At 42.0% G+C, this 24570-nt stretch overlaps 1 protein-coding gene across 9 annotated transcripts in view; it reads left to right on the top strand.

Moving 5' to 3' along the window:
* LOC132911680 (uncharacterized) overlaps nt 1-24570 on the top strand; it is a 184934-nt gene that overhangs the window by 141067 nt on the left and 19297 nt on the right. For all 9 annotated transcript variants that reach the window (XR_009659062.1, XM_060968510.1, XM_060968521.1 and 6 more), the window contains 3 exons: nt 21335-21596; nt 22531-22682; nt 24015-24124. Coding sequence is in view for 8 of the 9 variants with exons in the window: in XM_060968510.1 (XP_060824493.1) it covers nt 21335-21596; nt 22531-22682; nt 24015-24124 (524 nt within the window). In the remaining variant the exon portion in view is untranslated. The remainder of the gene's footprint in view (nt 1-21334; nt 21597-22530; nt 22683-24014; nt 24125-24570) is intronic.

Raw genomic sequence — 24570 nt, 5'->3', positions numbered from 1 at the left:
GATGCGATCAGAGCGGCGCTATGTCGGTTAAAAGCGACGTAATCATTGAAATTATTGAAATACGCGTATGATGGAAATGTTGGGCCCGAGGAACGTTACGTTTCGTTTAGAAATTCGGTAAAACAGAAAAATGGAAAGCGCTGAAAATCTAACTGAATCGGGATTATTTACAGAGTATCGATGAAACGTCTTCGAACAACGTCGGCAACGTTTACGAGCTACCAACGATGTATTTGAACGACGAACCGTTAAACCGCTTGAATTCCGTTTTTTAACTAGCGACATCGCAAATTTTACTTCGATCACCATCGATTTTAATCGCGATTTGATTAAACTTTAGATGAAATATAAGAAAATGGAAATTAATTTCAACGGTCGGAGAGTAAAAGTCTCTTTTCTCATACATTGTCCATCTTTTAAGAATATTTTATTCGCCGCAGAGTTTTAATATATTCCGAACTTGGGTCTCTCAAGATACCAGCGCGGTTATTTCGCCAAAATTCGTTTCTTTCTTTTCTTCGAGTTACCTGGCATCGTCCGTTGTGATCATTAGCCAGCGACCTACACTTTTGCTAGCACAGGTGAACGTTAGCGTTTAAACAACTGTCCGTTTGTTCCTTTTAAGTTCGACGAATGGAATTTTTATATATCTTTATATATTCCTACGGAATGAAACAACCAAAACGAACGATGTTCTTCCATCGTCTAAAATGCTATAATTATTAAATCCAAAGTTCTTGTATGAAAACTTTAACGTTGAACTGAAAGAAGTGCACGATATTCGTTGCTAACTTTAACGGAACTTTAAACTTTAAACGTTGGAGGAATTCCTAAGAACAAAGAAATTAAAAAGATAAAAAAAGTTTGAGTTTAAACATCTTCTAATACGAAAAATTAACTAAAAAGAGAAACGTCCTTTCGACGAAAGATACAACACGATTGTTATATCTGAAAAGAAGAAACTAAACAACGTGAAGTTTCAAAGAGTTCAATAAAATAACTGGATAAAATGAGAAAATTGGAAGAAGATTAGACGCGTCAACGAGGAATTTCGTGCGGGAAACCCGTCGCCAAAAATCATTCGTGACTAGGAGATCGCAGCGTAATAAAACGAGGAAGAAAGTTTAAAAGTTCTTCCGCGAAATTATATCGAATCTCTGGGAGAGAGGTCAGCGAACTCCGGCACGCGTAACAACGTAACAAGCGTTGTAGGCGCACGCACGACTTTGATCGATGAGTCGATTAAGATTTGCAACCCATTATACACGGAGATGCTTAATTTCGATTCGGTGCGCGCGTGCGCTTGCTCTTGTACAATATGAACGATTAGAGCGCTATTAGAAAACAATCTTGTCATAACGCGAATTATGCTGGCATCGATTCTCTGTTTTTCCCTTGTTGCTCCGTCTATATTTTTTGTTAGCGGAGCGAATCTGGTTTCGTTTAATAATCGTGACAGATTTTTCGATTTTAGCGTGTATTGTGATTTGTAACAATAGACTTCAGAGTTTCGATCTATTACGAAGTAAAATTTCCGGGCTGAAATTATTTACGGAATAACGGAACGGCTTGGGAACTAAGATTAGAACTCTGTTTTAAACTGCAACGCTCGCGCATTCGCTTTTAAAATATTCAAATAAAAGAAAATGTCCATTTTCATTACCTTCTTGATGTTTCAAATCATATATCGATAAATATGCAGTTAATCAATTTTGTTCCTAGTCTTATTTCCGTTGAGCTTTATTTTAACAAATTTATTGAAAATTATACTACCTACGATACGGAAATTTTGTGAAAGTATCCGATATCGACAAATTATTTGCGTCGTTAAGCGATATAAACAAACAGTGATACTGATATAATTCCACGTAACTGTTTGAATCATCGTGCGATATATTTTCTATTCATAGCCTAAGAACGACGATGTCGAAGTTAGTAAAAATCGATTATTTCGTGCCCAAGAAATGCGTTTACGCGTTTTACACGAATTGTATTCAAAGATATCGAAAGATCACGACGTGACGTAGAAGAGAATGTAAATTAGTAAGCTACGACTCTTAAGAACGTTCGAATATATTTTTAACGCCTGGCTGGTATCGGTTACGCGCGTGTTGCACAAAGTTCAACGACAACGAGCAAACAACGCGTAAACGTCCAATGATTAACTATCAGGCAACAAACGAAACCAACTTAGAGTACATAATCTCGATTAGAAGATCGATTTACAACGCATCCCGATGTGGAAACGGCCAACAGCAGATTCGCGTTAGGCTACCACGACGTAGCAGCTAAACGGATAAAAAGGCTCTCTGTCGTAGAAACGTCGGATAGACGACGTTCTGTTCGGAAAGATCGCAACACGGATGCAAGTCGGGGCAGGAGCTTTCACGTGGTATCGTTAAACGGTCTAATTTATTGGACCAATATCTTAGCCCAATATTTGAGCAGCGTTTTCCCGCTTTTGGACGTTACGATTCATGGCACATGCACACGCACAGCGTACAGGATCGTTCCATGTATCGTTATTCCGGTCGATTGGTTCCAAGTATTTCGAACACGTTCGCTGAAAGTCAGCTTTCGCGCCAAACCTCGCCAAGAATGCGACGAATACGGTTTCGAGACCATGAGAAAAGTCGGGTTGTCGATAACAAGGATTAGGTGCACCCGACATTCGCGCGATATCGCACTCGCGTATCGTGTAGATTATCCGCGAAACACGTAAACAATGGAGTTTACAACCAACGAGCGTTCTATCCGAACGCGAGGAAGTGGCGCTTTTTTTTTTTTTTTTTTTTTTTTTTGATGGTACCGCAATGATCGCCAGCGAGATCGTAAAAGTTACGAGCTCTGTACTTTCGATGGATTTTATTGGGAGGTACCTTCGATTAATTTTACGGTCGATGCTGGATGCTGGCTGCCGAGAGGTCGATTACCACTAGCCTGATTCTTTCTTTTGGCTCATGTTCGTATAAATCATTAAGAATCGAAATTGAAAGTCGGTTATATTGGTTAACCGAGGTCGATATGTCATATTTTCTACGTGAATTTTTCCACTTTATAATCTTGTTACAAAAACTATTGCACCGATTGTGAGAGTGTTTGTGGAAAACGCAATTTTGCAAGGAGATTGAGATCATCTTAACGGAAACGAGAAGTTAGCCGAGAAGAAACGGGGTAAACCACCCGTTTCTTAGTTTTGATCTTTACGCGTATGTCAATAACGCGATGTTGGTACATTTACTGTTGCCGACAGGCTGGCGATTAGCGGTGACATGACCTATATTGCACCTAAATTGATCTACATCCTTTGTAATTACTAGCGAAACTCTGCTATATAGCTTTTCTACAGTCGCGTTACGGTGTCCTTGTCGGTTCATATTTAACAATTCATGCAGTCACTGAGAATAGTATATATTGGATTAATAAGAATTATTTGATGAAAGTTTTTACAGATATAAACGGTCGACGTTTGACCCGTATCTTACAAATATCGTACTTACGGGAAAGTTTGGTGAAGAATTTGCTTTGTTGCGATTACGAAATTGTATAAGGAGCGTGCAGTTGGCGAAGAAAAGGCCACGCAGATCGATGGTGCAAATACTTTTGGAAAGGAAACGGAAAACGTGAACATTCGGACGATTTATTCGCCTTCGCGAGTTTACTTACTTTCTGCAGCGATACCTCGCTGGTTACGCAAATATTTTACAAGCGAAAAATTATCGAGATACTCTGGCGAACGAAATTTCTTTCGAGAATATATCGTTGTTCTTCTTTCGAAAGTTGTTCGAGATACGTTCGGCCCGGCCAAAATTTACCTACCGTTTCTTTCTCGAATCTTCTATCCCCTTGTCGTTTGGAGATTAGTGGCTCGCCACCGGTTTTACTACGAAATCGAGTTACAACGGCGAAACTTAATCGAGAGATTTTCCTGTTAGCTAGCTGCACGCTGTAATCTTTCGAGTGCTGTTGCTCGCGTCGTTGTTCCAAATAGAAATAACGTAGATCGACCGAAAATTATTATCAAGCGGATTCGCAATATGCGATGTAATATCTTCTAACGTCTAAAGAAACGTCACGTTCCTTTACCAACATTTCAAACAAAGAATTACTAGAATTTTCGTAGTACTTGGTAGTATTTTCACATATACGAGTTAGATACTGTATTAATACGATTACGTACTTGTCCAAGGCCTCGATAATCGATCGTCTAAAACTGGAAACGAACGGCGGTCGATTTTCGCGATCGATCGACATCTACGATAGAACGAGCGGTGTGGATCGTGAGAAGTGAAACAAAGGAAAGGACGAATTTCCGAGGCTTGTCCGATCGAAGCTCGTTAAGACTGTTTGGCGGTAGATGGACCGTGTTTTCCCGTGCAAACAGACTCATGTGCTTTCCCTACAAGAAAGAACGAGGAGGACGGAAGGAAGAACGTCGCGAAGAAATCGCGTGACGAACTCATGACACGCGCGTGGCCACGTATCGCGTACTCGGCGTACTGTGCACTGGAATCCGTGACGACGCGATCGAACGCGACCTTCTTCGTCTTGAATGCGTGCCGGAGTGTCGCCAACCAAGCGTGGACTCGAAGAAAAATGGGTGGAAAAGTCGGTCTGATTTGCGGTAGCTGCTGGTCCGGAAAGTACAGTATGTATACTACGATTTTACACGTATCTAACGATATGCGATGTGTACATGTACGCGGTCTATCGTTTTTATCGAAAAATTGTTATCTTATTGGTGCGCAACTTCTCGAAGGATACGAAGATGAAGCGTCGGAAAATTAATTCTCGCGAATCGTTACGCACTCGTGACACGCTTCCTTCCTTCTTATCCCGTTTCTCCGTTATCCCCGTTCACGCTCGATACGGGTGAAAACGAATTAACTCGAAAGAACTCGTACAACAAGATAGGTATACGTATGGTGACGCATCGCGGCAAGGGATTACGACCCAGTCGTAAATTCGATTACGTGTTTCGAACCACAGAATAATAACACGGAAAACAGATTAACGGATAACAGTTCGAACCTCCTGCACACGTGCAGGAGGCATCGGAATTCCAAATTCATTTGCATCAGTCTTATCGCAAGATAGGTTTTCGAAGACCAGGTTCAGAGTTCTTTTCTATCTACAGGTTTCGATACTCGAAACTTGTTCCCGTTTCACAGATGAATTTTAAATTCACTCGCTTCGTATCTCTTCTAGGGATGTTATTCAAAGATCACAGTACCGCTTGGTATATGAAAATACGTAGGTGTAAAAATTCAAGAGAAAATACGTCTCGGAACGAACACCGAATGTTAATTCCAGCTTCGTATCGTAAGTGCTTCCTCGACGATCTTCTCTTAGAACGTACCTACTAAAATCATCTTTTCTATATAAATTACTTCAGCTCACGTCACAGTGACGCGGTGGAAATTTTTCCGATCAAACTTCAATGCCCGTAGAAGACTAATTTTCCCCGGAGTTGAAAAAGATCTTCTCTTCGAGAAAATTCCCCGTTATGCGAAAAGGAAGCGCATCTCACGCAAGATGCAAAAAAGAAAGGCCGATTCACAGCCCGAAGCAACGGGTTAATGGATCGCGAAAAAACAGAACGACTCGCATGGTCGTCGCGGCTGGACTATTTTCGATTGATCAGACTGGGAAGGATTGGTGGTACGCGGGCATGCCGCCAAAATGACTGTTGCTCGGGCTGGGACGAGCAACGATCCAAGTCAGACTGGCGATCCATACGTTCCGGAATCACCCGAGGCCATGGCGCAATCCTCGTTTATCGGATTTCCAGCACCGTCCCGTGAATGATGCACAACCGTTTCTCTGTCCCTTTATTTTGAGTACCGTTATTTTCGTCGTAGCACTTTCGATGATTTTCTTCGTCGTCGACGTTCTGTGCCGTGAATGCTGAGTCGGACAGAAACGTACGGATGAATATTTTTTATATCGTTCGACAACGATTGAACGCTGCACGAAATTATTGAAAAAATAAATCGCACGCAAATATACGTAGGTCGAGCATAACGGATTAGCACCTACGTTCTAATGACCGTTAGCCATGAAACTTTCATAATCTTCTACATTTTTTTATCAACAGCTGACCGTGGCGCGATCTTTTACTGCCTCGTTGGTCGCTGATAAATTTGGTAGGTTCTTTTCGTAATTTAGTCGTAATTAAGTTAACCGCTCGATGCGTAAATTATTATAAACTAGCTTTAAAATTACAAAGTCGATTATTATCGATAATCTCGTTATATCGAATCAGATAGCTCGTAAAGCGTAATTATATTTGATCGCTGCTTGCTTATCAATTGCTGCTTGTCGAACGCTTAAAATCTGACGTCTTCGTATCATCGTTCTTGCAAATGTTCCATATTATTTCAGTTAAATGGAATTATTTTTCTATTTTCGATAGAACTTCTTTTCTGCAAGAGAAAACCAACTTTAAATTCAGATTCGAAGCAAGGAGACAAAAAAATCTTTGCAACGGTTTTGCGTGGTATCAAGTTCGCGGTTAAATTAATTTTCATAGAAAACAAAGGCGCACGTTCTTGTACGATTAATCGAAGAAACGAGCTGCTTCCCGCACCGGTAATTACGTCAAGTAGAAAACGATCGTTCGTATTCGTCGAAAAGAGTACTCTTCACGAGCGACGAATTCGTACCGTAAAAGCTCGAAGAAAACCAGGCGTCGCGACGGTTAAAACACTGGAGAACACGAATTCGGCTTATGAACCGTTAAGAAACGTGATTTTACATGCTCGTAAGCTGCATGATGTAGAACCATGCTGCCCTGTGAGTACCGTTATTCGGCTCGTGGTACTCGTTCGCTTGCCCACAGTCGTTCATTACATAATCCTTACGGATCGTAACGTCGTTTCTGATTTTTCGGCACCGTAGCCTGGATCCTGAATCGCGTCCTGGATTCTAACGCACTTCGCACCACTGTTCTTTAAAAACGCGATACTCTAGTAGTATCTTCGAATCGTCAGACGTCGAATCGTAATTGGTTTTATCGATCGTGACAAATATTCTCGATAGTTCTCGTCGATCGTCGTGACGATCGCTTAGCGTAGAAAGCTGAAAACGTAGAAAGTTTGTAGTTGCGATTGTTTCCAACGAATTTCGAATTCCACGAATGACTATCTTTTCGGTAAACAAAGTATCGTATAGAGAATAAGCGTAAAGCGAGGAACAACTGGTTAACACTTTCCCAATGTCGAGAACAGAACTTTCTCGCAGTAATTTATGATCTCACGGCGACTAATAGACCTGTTGTCCTGGAGATCATCGTATATCGTAAGCCACGTTTTCGGACATCTCGGGATAAGAAAGATCTTTTTATTATTATTATTATTATTATTATTATTATTATCATTATTATTATTATATATTGAAATACCCGTTTGTGACATCGATTAGTGTACGAAAGCTAAAGAGCGTGAAGTTAGACAGCTAGTAAGATCGATACGATTTACAAAAGCTCGAGTACGGAAACCTCAAAAGTATTTGCAAATCCGGTAGAAAAATCTAATGTAGAAAACTGTTAGCCCTGACACAGATCCGGTTAACGGAGTCGGAGGTAGCGTGCTCGTAAATTATACCTAAGAAAGCTCGCACAAACCTACCTAAACGATCTTATATGCGTAAGAGTTAATGAACGCCAAGAATTGTCGGTAATGTACGAAGCCATTAATCATTTTAAAGAAAAAGATCAAGTCCACCGCTGTCCCACGAGAATCAAAAGATTTAAGATTCAAGCTACACAAGATCGGTGTGTAGCTCCGTAATATCCATTCCGCGTCCCTACTTGGAAGCGGCAAATTTGAGAAACTTGTGTTGCACTGTCTCCAGTAACTGTCTGTACGTCACCTGATCCAGTGACCGCATTACCGAAGCGTATTCTAACGCGGCCTAAAGCGACTTAACGAGCGGACGTTGTCAAATTCCACGGCGCATCGTTTGATAAAACCTAGCGTCTTGTATGACTCTCTTTAGATGTATCGAAAATGAGGCGAGAAGTCTAGCAGAGACGTGGAACGGCCACTTAAATCGCATTAGAGACAGGGGAATACCATTCTGACTATAATCGAACATCGTGGTAACATTCGTTATCTCGTTCCAGGGATCAAGCTGAACTTCGAAGCAACTCTGGATGCATAAAATTATCTTAAAAGTTTTGAAATCACCTACGAGTGACTGAGATCGACGGTATTTCAGAACGTACGGAAGATCATTGATAAAAAGTATAAACAATGAACATGAGCGTCGAATACAGATCGTCAATTCGAATATGTTGTTCGTCATTGCCAAGATAGCCCGCTATTCGCGACGACGATGAATCTCCAGAGTCCATTGAAGATAATTTATTAACGAGTACGAAATGAGCCCAAGCTGCAAACGCGAAATACTTTCCGAAAATCAATGTATACAGTATCGACTCGATTATGTCGTTGGAAAGTATCAAATGCAAAATGGCAATAAACCACGAGATCGGTAACCATGGATAACGATAATCTCGCGATTGAAACCTTGTCAGCGGCATCCGATCGCGATGCGTAAGTAAAGAAAGGATCGACTTGATCGGTAAATGATATTATCTCTCGTTTCCACAGAGCGAGGTGTTTGTTCCGTGTTTGAGTGGGTCGATGGCGAGGGGAAAAGATTAGTCGAGAGGTATTAAAAACGAGCTGGTTCTTGCCCGATGAACGGAGCACCTGTCGTTTGCAGAAAGACGAGGAGAACGGTGAAACGAACGAGGAATCGGTGACAGGGGAAAAAGAGAGCGGGCGATCGAGTCCTGCGAGTCGTCCTCGCAAAAACGAGACGAACGCCGTCACCGGCCGAGTGTGCATTTCGACTCGCTGCTCGCGAGTGGAATTGCTTTTCTCCGACGACAACTGGATTTGTAACGGATGCATTGGCGTTTACAGAGATGTACAGTCAGATCATCTTGATTCAGCGTAGAAGGATTGGTTCAAGCGTTCACCTATTAGATCGTCCGTTCGCTAGAATAGTTCAAATAGTTTAATCTGTTGATTCAGGTCATCGCCAGTTTCTTCTTTACTAAACGAGTACGCAATGGCAGTCGACTGTTTTCCGTTCCATCATCTTCAGTCGTATATACGGACAAATTAATTTACAAAAAATGAACTTTTATATTTCTCGATAGCTTAATCTAAATTTACGTCGCTTCGCTGTATCGATAATGCCAGATATCGTTACCAAATATCGTGCCGTGCGTTCACGATCGAAGCCACGATACGGTTTTTATTACGACACGATCGGTAAAGGCTGAAATACTTCCGTGCGAATTCATAGTACGGAGAATCAGCGTCACCGCAAACGCACGTAATCGACGTATCAATTAATTTCAACGAGCAGTTACGGCCGTACGGCCGCAGAAACCACGATCGTGTATTAAAGATGAAATCGAAGCGTGAATACGCTACGCGAAGAAGCATAAACCAGCTGATAAAATGCTATTGGCGGTAGCTGCAAATTTTAATAGTTACGAATAACGACTAAATTATGTGACATGTCTTTGTGATATATAAATATAAATATAAATATAATATAATAATGTATAATATAACTTTTTTTGTTTTAAGTACTTTATACGCCACAGTTGCTTTTTGTTGAGAATTATAATTAATCGGAGTGACAAAACTCTTCATCGCGTACTCTTCAGCTTCTCGGACAGGTCAAAGGTACATGCACGTACACAACGCTACATACACGGGGTGGCAGGTTGATTCAGTCAGACGAAGATGGAGTAAATTGAGTAAATTTTCAGGCGAAGACAAGGTTTCCCTCTTACGCTCGTTTGTCGTTCGAGCACATTGAACGGGCTTCTGTAGCCATTTCTTGCCGCGGTCTTGTTTCCGTAGCGTAAACGTTGTGAGTGTGCGAGAATGTACGCTCATAAAGTTGCTATTGATTCATGGTAAATCGAAATCACGCGATACTTGGTCGACAGAGCTTTCATCTTCCGATTCTTCTGCAGCGTTCGACAAAATTTTTAGCCGCGTTTCTACGAACCTGAACAGGTTTTCTCAAGTATGAAGCTTACCCTGACCCAAACTTACATCTACAGATCTATAGGTCTATAGATCAACTGCACAACTACCTATCTTCCCAATTACCTATCACGACCGTTTCAAAACCTAACCCTCGTCAAAGCGAATTTCCAGTTCACCCATGCGCCAATTCCCAGGAATCTACGTGGTAAATAAAACCTGAAAAATGAAATATCGAAAAAGGATAGAAGAAAAAGGAAAGGGTTGTTCCATATCGTGTTATTGCCAATATAATTTCCGTTGACGTTCGTGGAATACTAAAACAACCAAATAATCTGTTAGCTTAAAAACCCGCGCTGAAGAAGGAAGCGTTTCGAACGCTCTGACGCGATAACTAATCGACGGGACAAAGAGACAGTATCGACTCGTCTGACCCACTTGATCACTACAGATCCCGTTAGTTGGCATCGAGTCGATACTCTTGCCGCAGGCATACTCGTTGCTCGCTACCGCGATCACGCGGAGACGGGAATCGGCGCGAACAGTCGCCAGAGAAAATGTCCGCACGACAAATAAAATACTCTCGAATCGGACAACTTGTTCGAAGGATAACAGCTATTGTTGAGCCATGCTCGATTTATTAGCGAGATCGCCAGCTACTGGATACCGCGATACGCTTTGTATCAAGCGCTCACGAATTTATGGCGGACGATGAATCAGGATATTCCAGAGACCGGAATTGCCAGATTTTATTTCTATTGCGGAGATTCTCCGCACGTATGTAGGTCCCTTTTCCGTTTGTCCTTTTATTCTGCTTCGATAGTTTGAGGTTCGAATTGAAAAATTTGGCAATTTTTACTACTTGTTTTAATCGCTAAATCACCATCCGTGATTGCTCTACTGTGCGCATTTTATGTCTGTACGGAGAAAGTAATCCATATTATTCCATCGGTGGAACTACATCTTTCGCGTCTGAAATCGTGCAAAATATTTGTTACGTGTATGTTCTAAATATATTTACAACGTTAATATGCGTCCACGCTCAGGAACGTTGTCGATGCGATACGATATTTTATTTTGCCGAACCCGTAGCGTCTGGTCTCCTTGAAGTTCCAAGGAATTTTACTACTCAACCGAATCCGCTAACGATCGACTTAACGAGCCGACTACTATGCACGTAACGGTCGAGTTTCTAGGGATCAGAAAAGCCTGAATCGCGTGATTTGTCGCGATACGGTAATACCAGGACCTGTTACGAAATTCCGATCTGCTGATCGAGGCATTCCCGAGTGACGACATCAGCGACTCTTAAAGAGGAATTAGATTTTTCATAGTCCTCCGTTTCAAGCCATATATTTACCATTATCTTTGTGCGTGACGTACAAGACGACGTTAACGCGTACGTTTCGGATAATTTTCAGGATTTACGAACACTAGCAATTGCAAAAGACAGAGATGGTTATTTAAGTTTGCGAAAACCTGAATTCTAAATTTAAATCTTAGCAAAAGGTAACGTGATACTGCGTGACACGCATCTTGCGATTGTTCACGCCACATCGTAGTTCGCTATATACGATATAACTTGCAAAAATGCGTCAACCAGAAAGTTCAACGTTTAGTCGAGAAGGTGAGATGCTAGGAGTCGCGTATATTTCTAACGTTAGAAAATTAAAAACTAAAACCGAAGCTTTCTTCGTCGAGATGGTATAATCCGGACATGGCCGTCGATTTAAGGCGGAATACGCAGCTCGTAAAATTTGGCGACTAAAAGAAAAGAAACGAACGCGCATGAAACCAAGAGCGAGAGACGAAGAAAGATTAACGCGAACCTATGTATCTAGTATTACTCGAGCGAACAAAACGAGACACGAAAGAAGAAGATCTATCGAAACGATCGACGATTATACGCGTCCATTCTTCGGAAGAAACACACGGCGGTCTGCGTCGCACGGCAAAAGCTACGAGTTCGAAATCCTGGGTGGTTTGCCGCATTCAGGATATCCCGACGCGGTAAAACCCGGGCGAGAACGTAAAATATTTATTACGGGTGGCCGCAACCGCGGCTCCGATCTTTTTGCAATGCACTAGCGATAAAAAGTTCGCGTACAAGGTAGATAGCGGGCAAAAGAACTGTATGGAGCATAGAGTGTAGAGTATAGCAGGGTCGCAGAAAAAGAAAAATCAACAGCTTGGTCGGTCGTTGCGCAGCAACAGGTCGAGCAACGATACAAATGATCATGGAAGTGCGTTTCTGCTCCCCGGTCTGTTCGAACTACCTCGATCAATTTCTGTTTTTCCCTTCCTCCCCCTCGCAACCCCTCCCTCTCTTTTCGCTAGCCGGTCCTTCCACGACGATTTATCTTTCTGATCTTTCCGACTCGACCGTTCCGCTATAAATTGTTTCGCATTTTCTAGAGAACGGACACTTGAAACTACGTGCTTGCGATACGTTCGATAGCCAGGACAGAGGGATCATTCGTGAGCCTGTTTTCGTCCTGCGAAACGAAAAAATTATTAGAAATTCCCCGATGAAATTGTACGCGATTTTACGCAACTTTATATAATAGGTTCCCACGTAGCTAAAATATAGCAAAAGTTGCGCGAAATTAACGGATGACAATTGAGAAATTTCTTGGATGAACTACGTTTATTACTGAATGATTGACTGCGAGAACCGATATCTAGTAGCATCTAAGTTATCCGAGCTAGTTTCGCGATAAAGGAACATATCTCTGCCGATACTCTCTACCTGACTATCGTAGCAGATCTGCGCACTCGCAAGGTTCTCCAAATTAATACAAATTTCCAACTACCGTAACATCGGGATATCGTACATCGTAAAGCAGAGTTAAGGAGAGTGGCGATGGCCTCGGAAACGCGAAAAATATCTCAGAAGATAGAATTTTGATGGCGCGAGGGACAAATCCCCGTGATAGTTTTCCCAATAACGATTCTGATTCCCCCTTGACGTGTCTGCTCGGCGCCACTTCCGGCATCGTGACAACCACCGTAAGCCCTAGGATGTCTGACGGCCCGAATCGTGGGGTGAACAACCCTTACATCCTCCTTTACATCGTATATGCCCTTCTCGCCGTTGGCGAAAATCCTATTTGCGAAATTAGACGTTTGCTCGCTTTGAGACAGAGTAAACCGCCTTTCTCACTGGCGTTCGGGAGATGGCGATGGTGCGATATAGCGCAACAAAGTGAAATTTTGCGCGCATGAATCTAGCAGGATTATAACGTAACAGGAACACGACAAAGTGGAAACTTCTAATGAAAAGGAAAAAACGTATCGCCAAAGAAACCTTTTTTCTCCATTTTCCTTTGTAGAATTATATTTCACTTGCGAGTATCATAGCATGTCTGCCTTTGATACAAAGATCATAAAAGGTTTGCGTATCTGCAGATATATTTACGCTGTATGAACGATACTCGAGTATTACACGCATGCATTATCGACAAATAGATCCACGTTCGAGATAAGAATTCCTCGTTGATTCTTTCTCATGGTATAAATAACGAGAAATTGTCAGGAAGTATGTAATAACGTTGCAGTGAAACTACTCGTACTTGGTTACTTTTATTCGCATGTGTAACACCTACAACGATATTCTTCGTTGAATCAATAAATAAAAGCGTTCCCCTGCGTACGTACAAGACTAGATCTTAAAATATAAAAATCGACGTGATCTACCAGTGGCTTACGACTCGCATATTTCTAATCCAGACGTGTTCGTAAATCACAGATAGGTGACAGGTATCTGCGCCATCGAGTTTCCACATCGATGAATTACACTGTCACGAGTATCCTATGGTAGGAAAATATACTTTTAAAAAGATGGTACCGAGTGAAAAAATACTAGGAAAGTTCGAAATGAAAACAATTCGCCGAAACGGCAAAAAGAGAATGCCTGACACAAAAACAACGACACGGTAAATCGGCGTCCCGTTTTAATTTTCATCGATCAGTCGTCCAGCAAGCGATATGTCGAGCAACGACGGCGACAAGGTAGCAGACACGAAATATTACCGAGTTAACGCGCGCGAAGTGGTCGCAGGAATGCCTGACGGGTGCGAGAGTGTAGTGCACTTACGTCACGCGAATTTCAGACAAAACAACCGGTGGTGTAACGAAAATTTAGCGTCGCGACCGTACGTTCTAAATATAAAATGGATGGCTGTTGACCGAGAGAAAAATGCTCGACGATACGGTACCGCCACATCCGCCGTTCCTTTTCTTACAAGATCGAACGTTCACGGTCGACCCATTTACCAGACTCTCCTCGTGCCACGAAGAGACGAAATACACCAGTGCTATTTAATCCGATGGTTTATTTAATCCGCCAACATTGTCCATTACCGCGTAGCAATGGCGCGCGCGCGCGCTCGCGTGCCAGATAAATATAGACGTTCCACTTGGCACCGACGCAGAAAAGATCAAGGTGTCGTAGAAACGACGTCGCGCCGTTACTTCATTCTAGTTCCGTCTCGGGAATATTTGACGGTTTCCGATGGCCTGATCGCAGATCGATAGACGAACTTATGATAGAGTTCCCAACCTCGGGCGCATCGAGGTTTACCGAAAGCATCGGTTAGTACGAGCAACAACGCGTTTTAACATCGATTGTAAAAATTCTGGAAAAATTGTAAAAAATATCGATACGTTTTTAAGTAACACTTTATTTCCAACTGTTGACATTTCGATGCGTTTAATCGAATATATTTCGTCGAATGATGGATCGGTGGTGGTACAAATGAGGACAGTCGAAACTGTTTGCAGGCGTAACACGCTTTATAGCTCGACGAACATTATCCATCCCAATCATTTTCATTCTATCTCCATGTATGACTCGCGTTACTCGAGTTAAATCATCGAGTGCTCATAGCATGCGTACAGGTTATCGGCGAAGGTAATCCCTAAACATTCCTGCTCGATTTATTTACATAAAAAGGATTTTGCTGTAAAATATCCGCAATTCGCTTCTCCTCGGAGATATTTTCACTCGCTGAAATACTTGGCGACGTTGTTAAAAATATTTCTGTCGCGAATGACTACATTTTCGAAAATATTTCACGTCATGATCGGGCAAAAATAAAATTGAATTTAACGTACGGCAACATCGACGAAGGTTTCATATAGAATCGCAAGGGGATTAATCGATCCTTTCTCAATTAATATTCAGCACCAAACGTAATTGGACGGGAAACTGGCGCGCGGACGTTTCACCAAGCTGCATATTTATGCATCGGTCGAAGGAATTCATCCGATCAGTATGAAGAGCGAAATCCGGATCTGTCGTTGCATTCGGTTTTACAAGAGCGCGGTAATTAGCCGAAGTCGCGTACGATGAAATTGTCCGAATCGATGCATCGATTTCTTGTTACGATGTACGATATGCAAAGCGGTTACGCGTCTGCTTTGAAAGGAAAAGAGATTTTATAAGTACTACGTAGCGGATAAGAAAGATAGTATATATTCGTAAAGATAAGTTAAACACAGATCGTAATATTAAAAAGTGTTAACAGAACGGAAAAATCGCTTTTATCGAGTACCTGATATTCTTTAATTAAATCGCTGAAACGTTAAAAAATAAACGAATAACGAGTTACGACGTTACGAAAACATTCGAGTAACTGCGCGATCATCGAAATCGAGTAATTTGGAGCAAACATTCGCGGTTTACATTTACGAACGTAGAAACGATAGAAAAGATCTGTGTTTCTTTTTTTTTTTTTTTTTGTATATCCGTGAATAACCACCTTGGATAAATCCATGTAAATCGCGGATATCCACGATGCAATGTCACTGTTTCGATATTTCGACCAAATTCCAGACGCGACAGCTGCGATCGACGTAAATCTTTGATGCAATCGGTTCTTCCTGCTCGTAAATGCACCGCACATATTTTTTCAACTGTCTTGGGCTCCGCCGTGGTACACACGTGCAATTTGCGAGAAGCATAATCCGTGAACCGTCAAACTTTTTGCTATGCCACTATGATTACCGCTTCCTCGTTTCCTCACAACTACGATTCTTATTTCAAATCGTGATATTGATTTCTCGGTGGAGTTCTACCGAACTCATTTAGCTTACTTAGGATCAAAATGATCTTAGCAGATACGAAGATGTAATTTTAACGGTAACTAATATACATAAATCTAACAGAGACGGTATATGAAAGTGTATATCATGTATATAATATTTTGCCGAACAACAAATATAGTTCATAAATTACACAAAGTGTATTTAGCATTTCCCCTTTTCGATCAAAGTCTGGAATATCCGTTACGAATGTTCGTCTATACATAGAAATGGCAATTAACAGATAAGGCGGTCAAATACGTTAACGGAGGAGGATGTATTGCGTTAATGAAGCGTGGCACGGAACGACGAAAATTGAACGTGAAGCAATCTAGGAATATCATAGCAGAATAGCGATACGGAAATATGCGCTGGGTAAATCGAAAAATACACGTGCCGTTTAATCAATAGCGAGCCAATATAAAAAGTAATCCAGACGAAGATTACATTTTATCCAGGTTTATTTTATTTTTCCCATCGAGCCGTTTGTTTGTTATAGGTATACGTTCCACAGAGACGTTTCACCCGTTTAATTGAAAAAAGTGCGGATGGAATGGTTGTGTCCATGTTCACACCGTTCTTAACACGTTCGTGTTTAATTAAACGTTTTAATTTCTCTAATTTTCTTGTAACTTTATTTCAAGTTTACTCCAAAAACAGCTTTTAACGTTCTAGTGCGAGCCTTTTTTAAGAAACAAAAAATATACGTACAGAATGAAATGTTTTAAAAAGTAACTTCCCCGATTAATTATTCAAATTTTCTTATGAAAATGAAATTTAATTTGCTCGCACGCTTTGAGAGCGCTAATATCGCTGTCGCGTTTTCTCACCTCTCTCAACTTCCTTTACCTTAAAACGTACACAACGGTCTTCCGAAGGCAAAATACTCTTCCTATAAATCACTGAACCGTCCAAGGTTTCCTAGATATAATACGTAATCAGAAACGGAAGACGCGTTCAAAGTCAAACCTGATCGATCGGCCAATCAACGTCCAGCAGCTTACTGAAAAAATCGAGACGAAGAATAAGCGTGTGTCGAAGGAATGGACACGAGGAATGCGTCGAAACTGAAAAAAAAAAAAAAAAGAAAAACAGGGGAATCGTTTGGAGCAGGGAGCATGGTAAATCGTAGTCGTCGCTAATGCATCGTCACGCATTCCGTCGCGAACAAACGTCGAGGAATCGTTCCCTGGTAGCTGTGCCATTTAATGTATTCCGTTTCGATGCATCTGGTCCTGCGGCGCGGACAATTTCCTTTTAGTGGCGCTTACGGAAAATAGAAAATGTCACGGCGCATCGACGCCGTTTCACATGCGCCGATGATTTAACAACTTTGTCGCCAAAACTCTACACGTGTACATTTCTCGACTTACGTTGTTCGATTTCCTTTTGGACGATCTCTTTTCTCGTTGCTTACAAAACGGGAGAAAAGCTTTCCTTTCGAGCGCCGTCCGAAGTGGATTAATACGATTTCTTAGCAGGAATGAAAGAATCGAATTTTCGAAGTACATCTTAGACGTAGTCATAGGGAACTTCTTGATTCGTTTGCGTCCTCCTTTGTCCTGCTGAAAATTTATCTCTGTTTCTTGCTTGTCCCATCTCCTGCCTCTAAATAAGTTGCGCGGAGTACGATAGAACCCTTTTTACTCGCAAAAGGATATTCGTTTAACACGATGATCGGTTAAAACCTTTATTCTTCGGGACAACCTCTATTCTTAGACCAAAAGGATTTCCGATATCTGTTTGCGGTATTTTTCGAGCTGATTCTTTCCATCTACAGGACAAACTACAAACACGATAGCGAGAAAAAACGGATTGAGATACGAGACGATCGTGTGTAGATTGTATGGGACGAACGAATGACACTCGTGCTCCTTACATAAGCGTACACGCGCGGATGACCTGGTTTCACAGGCTGAGTTAGCTGCGCACGATAAATTGTCCCTTCCGGTGTGTCTGGCTCGGCCTGTTCCGAAACGAGGCGGTTCCTGCGGTAATTCCCCTCAGGCGGCCGATGGTTCCGTTCTATTTCGTTCCATGCCGTTCCCATGTCCGTAAAACATCAGGTCGCTCATTATGGCCGCGCGTCACCGCCAACAACCCGCCACCGTGAGATTCAATTACGTCCTCCGACGCTCGTGGCCGACTCCTCTTCGCGCACGTTCCACGTGTTGTGCGACGCTTCGGAATTTCGGCGTCGCGTGCTCTGAACGTTCTTTGAACGATCGCTCTCTCGCTAAGATTCCCCAAATCAGACGATTCCCAGGGAGAAAGAGGGATGGCTAAGAACGAGTCGAGGAGTTTCGAGCGCGGGGGAAAATCCGAGCGGTATACAAAGGATAGGAATTCTTATGAGATCGTTCGCAGACAAATCAAGCATCTGTAGAAAGCTCTGCAAGAGATACCTGTTTTATATAGTTATAGCTCCTTTAATATCTTTGTGGATACGTATGTATTTCTCCGAATAAAAATTCCAACGAAATAATACCGGACCTTGCTACGACAAATCTTAGATTAATTTACTAACGCAATTGCAGCGAAAAAATTCCGATTTAAGAGCATACCAATATCGGATCCGTATAAACGTTATTATCAAGGTACTAAAGTTAGTATTAAAGTTAGGAAAGATACAAATGCCTGGCGGTCGAAGCTCTGAACTCACAGTTGAGACCGCGACGAGAATTTGGCTCTGTCGATACCCGTTAGAGAACGAATAATGTCGAAACTATGCAACTCCATGCTGCAACACGGACTCGCCATAATGTTTAATTTACGCAAAACATTCGATGTTTTGACGCGCTGTTGCGGAAACGGCGAATATTTATAACGTTATATTCTTCCATTTCCTCCGAAGCTATTTTCTCATACAACTCGCTTTCGTTCGTTTTTCCTCTGAAAAGTAATCGTTTAATTCCCGCGAACAGGATACTCGTTTTACCATGCGAATAAACAGTTCGTTCAAAGTAACATAAAACCAGCTATGTAACGCGAATTTGGGTTGCAGACGCGTTAAATGAAAGGTCGCTCTAAACGTACCCTATACATGAAAGTAGCATGCTCGAATTTACTCCACGAGATTACCATAAACCGTGACAAGCTATCGCTTGTTAGAAAAATTAATTTGTCGCATACTTGGAGCGATTATTGGATGATGGAAACGTGCGATGGGACGCGGTGCGGCATAGCGAGAGGAAAATTCGCGTTCCACTTTTCTGCTCTCTGTTCGAATGCCATCGTATTTTCACGGAGAATTCTCCGCATCGTTCGCGTTAACAGACGAACGTTGTTCGTAAAAATAGCGAACTGGATTCAATTACTTGGCCTGTCGTCGCATTCTCCATGCCGAAGCGCTTTGGAATTTCAAATTCGATCGAGACCTCGGTCGGTTCGATAGCGGAACGCCAACGTGTCTTTTTTTTCTTCGTTCTAGCATTTTCTGCTTTAAATTAAAAATATGCTGCATATTTGCGAAACTATTCATTTAGCCTAATCGTCTTTACAAGTTTTAGCGACTATCTATTTAGTTTTAAGAACGTAAAATATCTTTTTCGGTTTATTGACATCGAAATACGAAAAGCTCCAGTATCGAATCTATTAACTTCCGAATGTGGTTTTGCATCGAGTATGATAATTTCACGTTACTAGAAATACAGCCAAAGAAACGAAGAAGAAGAGGAAGAGAGAGAGAGAATCATAAAGAACCTTCTCTCTGGATGCTCTTTCGCTTTCTGGGTGGTCTTACTCATTGGCTTCGATGAACTTGTGCGTCACAAATGTTCGTAGAAAAAATAAAATATACTTCTCGAATCGATCGTATCGTAGCGTTCGAGGCTAAATCAGCTTATTCAGATAAGGTACCATTTTACATCAGGAAACGAAATCTATTACGAATTTTCTCAGCTGGAGCAGAAAGATAGTTACGATGATAATAACGGTGGAGGTAGAATGCTACACTAACTTTCTTTATCTGGTTTTTAAAGCGTGTACAGTGTAAGCCCGAAGTTACTTATCTTCGTCCCTTGGACATATTCTGCCCCGAATGATATCAAGAAGCGCAAGCACATGTTTCGCGATTCATGTTTCTCGATTAGTCAACGCAGCTGGCCCATTGTGCTCGCGCAGATGCGCTTCACCGTAGCCATTCACGACGAATCGTTTGCTTTACAAAATCGGCCAAAACAGAGATCGACGCGATCCTCTCTCGATCGTCCGCCTCTCCAATTATTAGAACTGTGTAATTGAAACTACAAGCCAAAGCCAGGTCCAAAATTCGCGATGCGTGCAACTGTTCCAAGCACGTATGAAAGCTGATCGAGCTTCGTGAAACGATTAGACTTTGCTAAATTGCATTTAGCCAGTATGCTCGGTCTATTGCTCCGCCGTTAATTACTCGATGTTGTTTTCGCATTAAAGTCGTCGAAGAATTTGAAATTTAATAAATTCGTAGCTTGGATTAATAGAGGAAATAGGCTTTCAAACGTTGAGAAGAGTGATTGTACAATTACGGTATCTCTTATTTGCGAATCGATATTACTGAGAACCTACAAATATCGGTGCTGCGACTCTATAGAGTTATCGAATATAGACGAAAGTTCACGACGAAACGTAGCTTGATGAATAAACGCGCGATGAGCGTAAAGCGCGGACAGGAAATTCTTACAGTGAAAGTTTCGCGATTACGTTGCTTTTTCCAAGGAATAAAGAAGATTGGCTGCTGCGAACGCAGCGTGCCATTTCGATCGTAAATATCGAAAGCGTCATTGTACATGGCTACATCGTTACTTGCTCGTAGTTATTGTTACGAAGAAAGCGGTGCTATTGTATATCAACTATTGTACTCTGCTCGACTATTTATTTCCTTTGACGCCGAATATCGTGTATAGGTTGCCTTAAAACTATCAAAAACCATACGATTTATCCTACCTATCGTTCGTCTAAACAAGATTATTCGAGAAAAATCTTTTCAAAACGTTTCAACTGAGATTTTAGTTATATATATAATACGTTTATATTTACGCGAGTTTACCAATATTCCCCCTCACTTTCGCATTCGTTATATAGCGCTAGTTTAATTTTCAATAAAGTGGCTTTCGACTCGTGCTGCATCGAAATTCACAAATACGAGTACATATCTATACTTGTTGGATAAAATGAAATTTGCCATGTAGATTCGCGCGAAATATCCAGTAAAAGAGATCGACGTTTTATCACGAGCAATATTTTATTCGCAGCTTCCGGCTCCGGATCGGTGATAGGAAGGGATCCACTTCCGCCGAGAGCTGTCAGCACTTCGCAACTAGCTCAAAGAACGCAAACGCAACCACCGGCGACCGTCTCCACTCTTCCACTGCCAAGGAGTAACGCCACGCACAGACAACCCTTGCCGCTTCATCAATCCACTCCTCAATCGATCAGACAATCGGAAAACGATATGACTAACTCGCAATTATTGCGAGCCGCCAGCAGCGGCGACATTGGAACCGGATCTGCCATGTGAGTACGATATTTCGATATTCCGATATATTCGTCGAAACGTTCGAATCGAAAGACCGGATAGAAGAAAAGCGAGAAGGAAAATTACACGGGGATTCAAAGACATAAACGTGCTAAAAAAAAAAAAAAACATAGATAAATTTGACGTGAATACGATATAACGCAAACTTAGAAATAACATAGATTACCTTTTAAAGGTGAAATAGAAAGATGAGAACCGACATGCGTTCTTACGTTGTCTTCGCATTGTAGAAGAATTTTTCAAACATTTCGCGAACGTGAAGATTCTGGCGTGAATACTACTCACGATCAACGAGGTCGAGATTCTTGGCGGAAAGCACAAAGTCGGTATGGGAATTTTCTCGGTGATACATTTTTCTCGGCTGTTTCACGTCGCGCCGTAAGAAGTATGCGCGTGCAACTAGCGTAATGCTTTCGAACGATGCCCGCAGCCAATTCTCCTCCGGTTGCGTTCGTTCTTAAAACTATTCCGACCGATTCGTTTGGCAAACATTTTTCGATGGCTCGAGAATTGACGCGCGAACCAATTTTTTATTTACCATAATGTTTATAAGTGAAAGGAGCGTGTCGTTGGATTTAAATAACGTTATATGTATTCATTGGCGTTTCGAAGCTTTCCAGTAAGTAATTTAATGGAGAATAAGATTCGCTTCTGTCGCATTCCTGATATTTCGTCCACGTTATTATCTTTGTTGTATTATGTTCTCGTACATTCGGTTATTAATCATTACGCGGTTACGATACCGAACACAATGTATACGACGTTAAAGTGAATCGTAAGCGGAGTACGATTAGATTAATTAGAAATAAGGAAAGAGGAACTTTAATAATCAGAGAAGTGTAGCGTTAACGAGAAATTACGAATAAGACAAAACGATAACTTAATATTCAATTTTCTATTTGAAAATTGCAGATTGAATAACAACGACGGAAAGGACATAAGATTAACATCTCCCAGCGGTCATGCTACTCAACGATTGATGAGTCCGGCTTTGAGGGTTGTTTCCTTGAACGACCACCGAGTTTCCAGCCCTAGCGACAGCGACATACGAGTTCATAGTCCAAGTAAGAATATGCGTTTTTACGTTAAGCGTTCGCCGTTCTATTCGTTCGATTTTGAGATTTCTTTCATTCGCTCAACTTCTCCGATACTCCGATTACTCGATATCTTGCAATTTTCCAAGTACCTTCGACTAAATTCTTTAACCTTCGAGTACTAATCCCTCTTTAAACTGTCGTATACGTCTACCACTGTCTCGGCACATTTCTCCAACTCGTTTAAACACGAGTACTCGTCGAATCTGCTCTAAATCGTCTGGAACACTTGTCACGCCCAGCGAAACTTTCGCCAACTTCATTCACGCTTTTCGATAAATTTGCCCTACTCCATTCGTTTCGCTTCGCGAATGTCGTGCGACGTTAAATTCAATTCATTCAAATCCTGTTGAAAGGACGCAATCGTCGTTCGATTTCAAACGGGGAATAAACCGATCTGGAACTCCGAAAGAAGCAGGAAGCGCACGGTCGAATCGCGGTTTCGAAGAATTCATATCGGAAAGCGAGCAAGAAGCTTGCGAGCTCTGCGAAAAGAACGCGGTTTTGATGATGGAGGTTTACCGCGCTGTTAAGATTAATTATTCAGAGATACGCTCGGGCGACAGGCTAGACGCTAGCTTTCTTCCATGCTTACCAGCTGCGAGACATTCGTCCGGAGAATTAAAGAGACTGCCGTTATAAGTGACCCGCGAGGGACAAGCTTAACCTTTCGTCCTACTTCTATATTCGCTATATTTTCTTCTATTCGCAAATATGGCGGGGAAAGAATTTTATTTGACCTTCTACGTGGAAGATCCAGAAAGCATAAAGACGGAATTAAAAACGAGAAATGTACGATACAAATTATTTGTCATGCTCTTTTGCGAAAGCGAAGATGACCACCGCGCTAGATAGAAATTTGCGGAAAATGATTTTCACGTGTGCACGCGCGTAACACGTCGGATACGTTGTAATACCTAGCGTAATATCGTGGTTAACATCCAGGCAAATACATTATCGAACAAACATTAGCGAGAATGGCCGATGCTCGAGTCCGAACAGTGGTTAAGCGATATCGAGTCAATATTTAGCTCGTACCAAATTCTTGCCTGGGTCAGTATCGCGAATATTAACCGCCGCTTTGTGCGTTTTTATCTGGCCAGCTTGGGAAGCACACGAAACGATGCTTTTTCTCGTGCGATTAAAGGGAAAGCCGGTCTCTCTTATCGTCGATATTCCCAGCATTTGTTCGACCGTATATTTTCCTTGTTGGAAAATTACTAGCAACGATATAGAAAACTTCTAGATTTAAATGCAAGCGGAGTAAAAATAAGCTCGCAAACTCCTTTCATTTGCTCACAGTCGAGAGGAAAATGGTGAGTCCGATCGGCCGAGAGGTGGACCGCGGCGGGGGCACGGCTGGTAGGCAGAATCAACGCGTATGGGAATGCAACGAGTTGCTGCACAAAAGGGTGAGTGAAAGACAGTTTGGCGCAAGCGAAACCTTCGAGTTGATTGGCATGGCGAAGCATGGAAAGAGAAAGGAATCTAACGTAACGACACGGCTTCGACTGATTAGCCGCTTTTTCACACTCTCCTTCCCCTCCTTTTCTGTTTACCGCTCTCCTCTTCCCACTCCGTAATTGCAACTCCGTTTCTTTATATTTCACGCGTACGTACACACCATTAGTGTCACGCGACAAGCAAGCAAGCAAGCACGTATACGGTTTGTTCGAGCTGTGTCCCGCGAGCGTGCAGTAGTCCGCATTATCGTCCTAGCATGCAAATTCCACTAGTTGGATTAATTAAAACGTTGCCTAGGGCGAGCCAACGATTTCGCAGCGCCTACGCCGCGCCGATACAATTAATCGCGAACGCGTCTCGCCTCTCAGGGTTATCGCACCTGGCGGGATCGCTC

This window comes from Bombus pascuorum, chromosome 1 (assembly GCF_905332965.1).
Source record: "Bombus pascuorum chromosome 1, iyBomPasc1.1, whole genome shotgun sequence".
Lineage (NCBI taxonomy): Eukaryota > Metazoa > Arthropoda > Insecta > Hymenoptera > Apidae > Bombus > Bombus pascuorum.
This window is presented reverse-complemented; position numbering and strand designations above follow the sequence as displayed.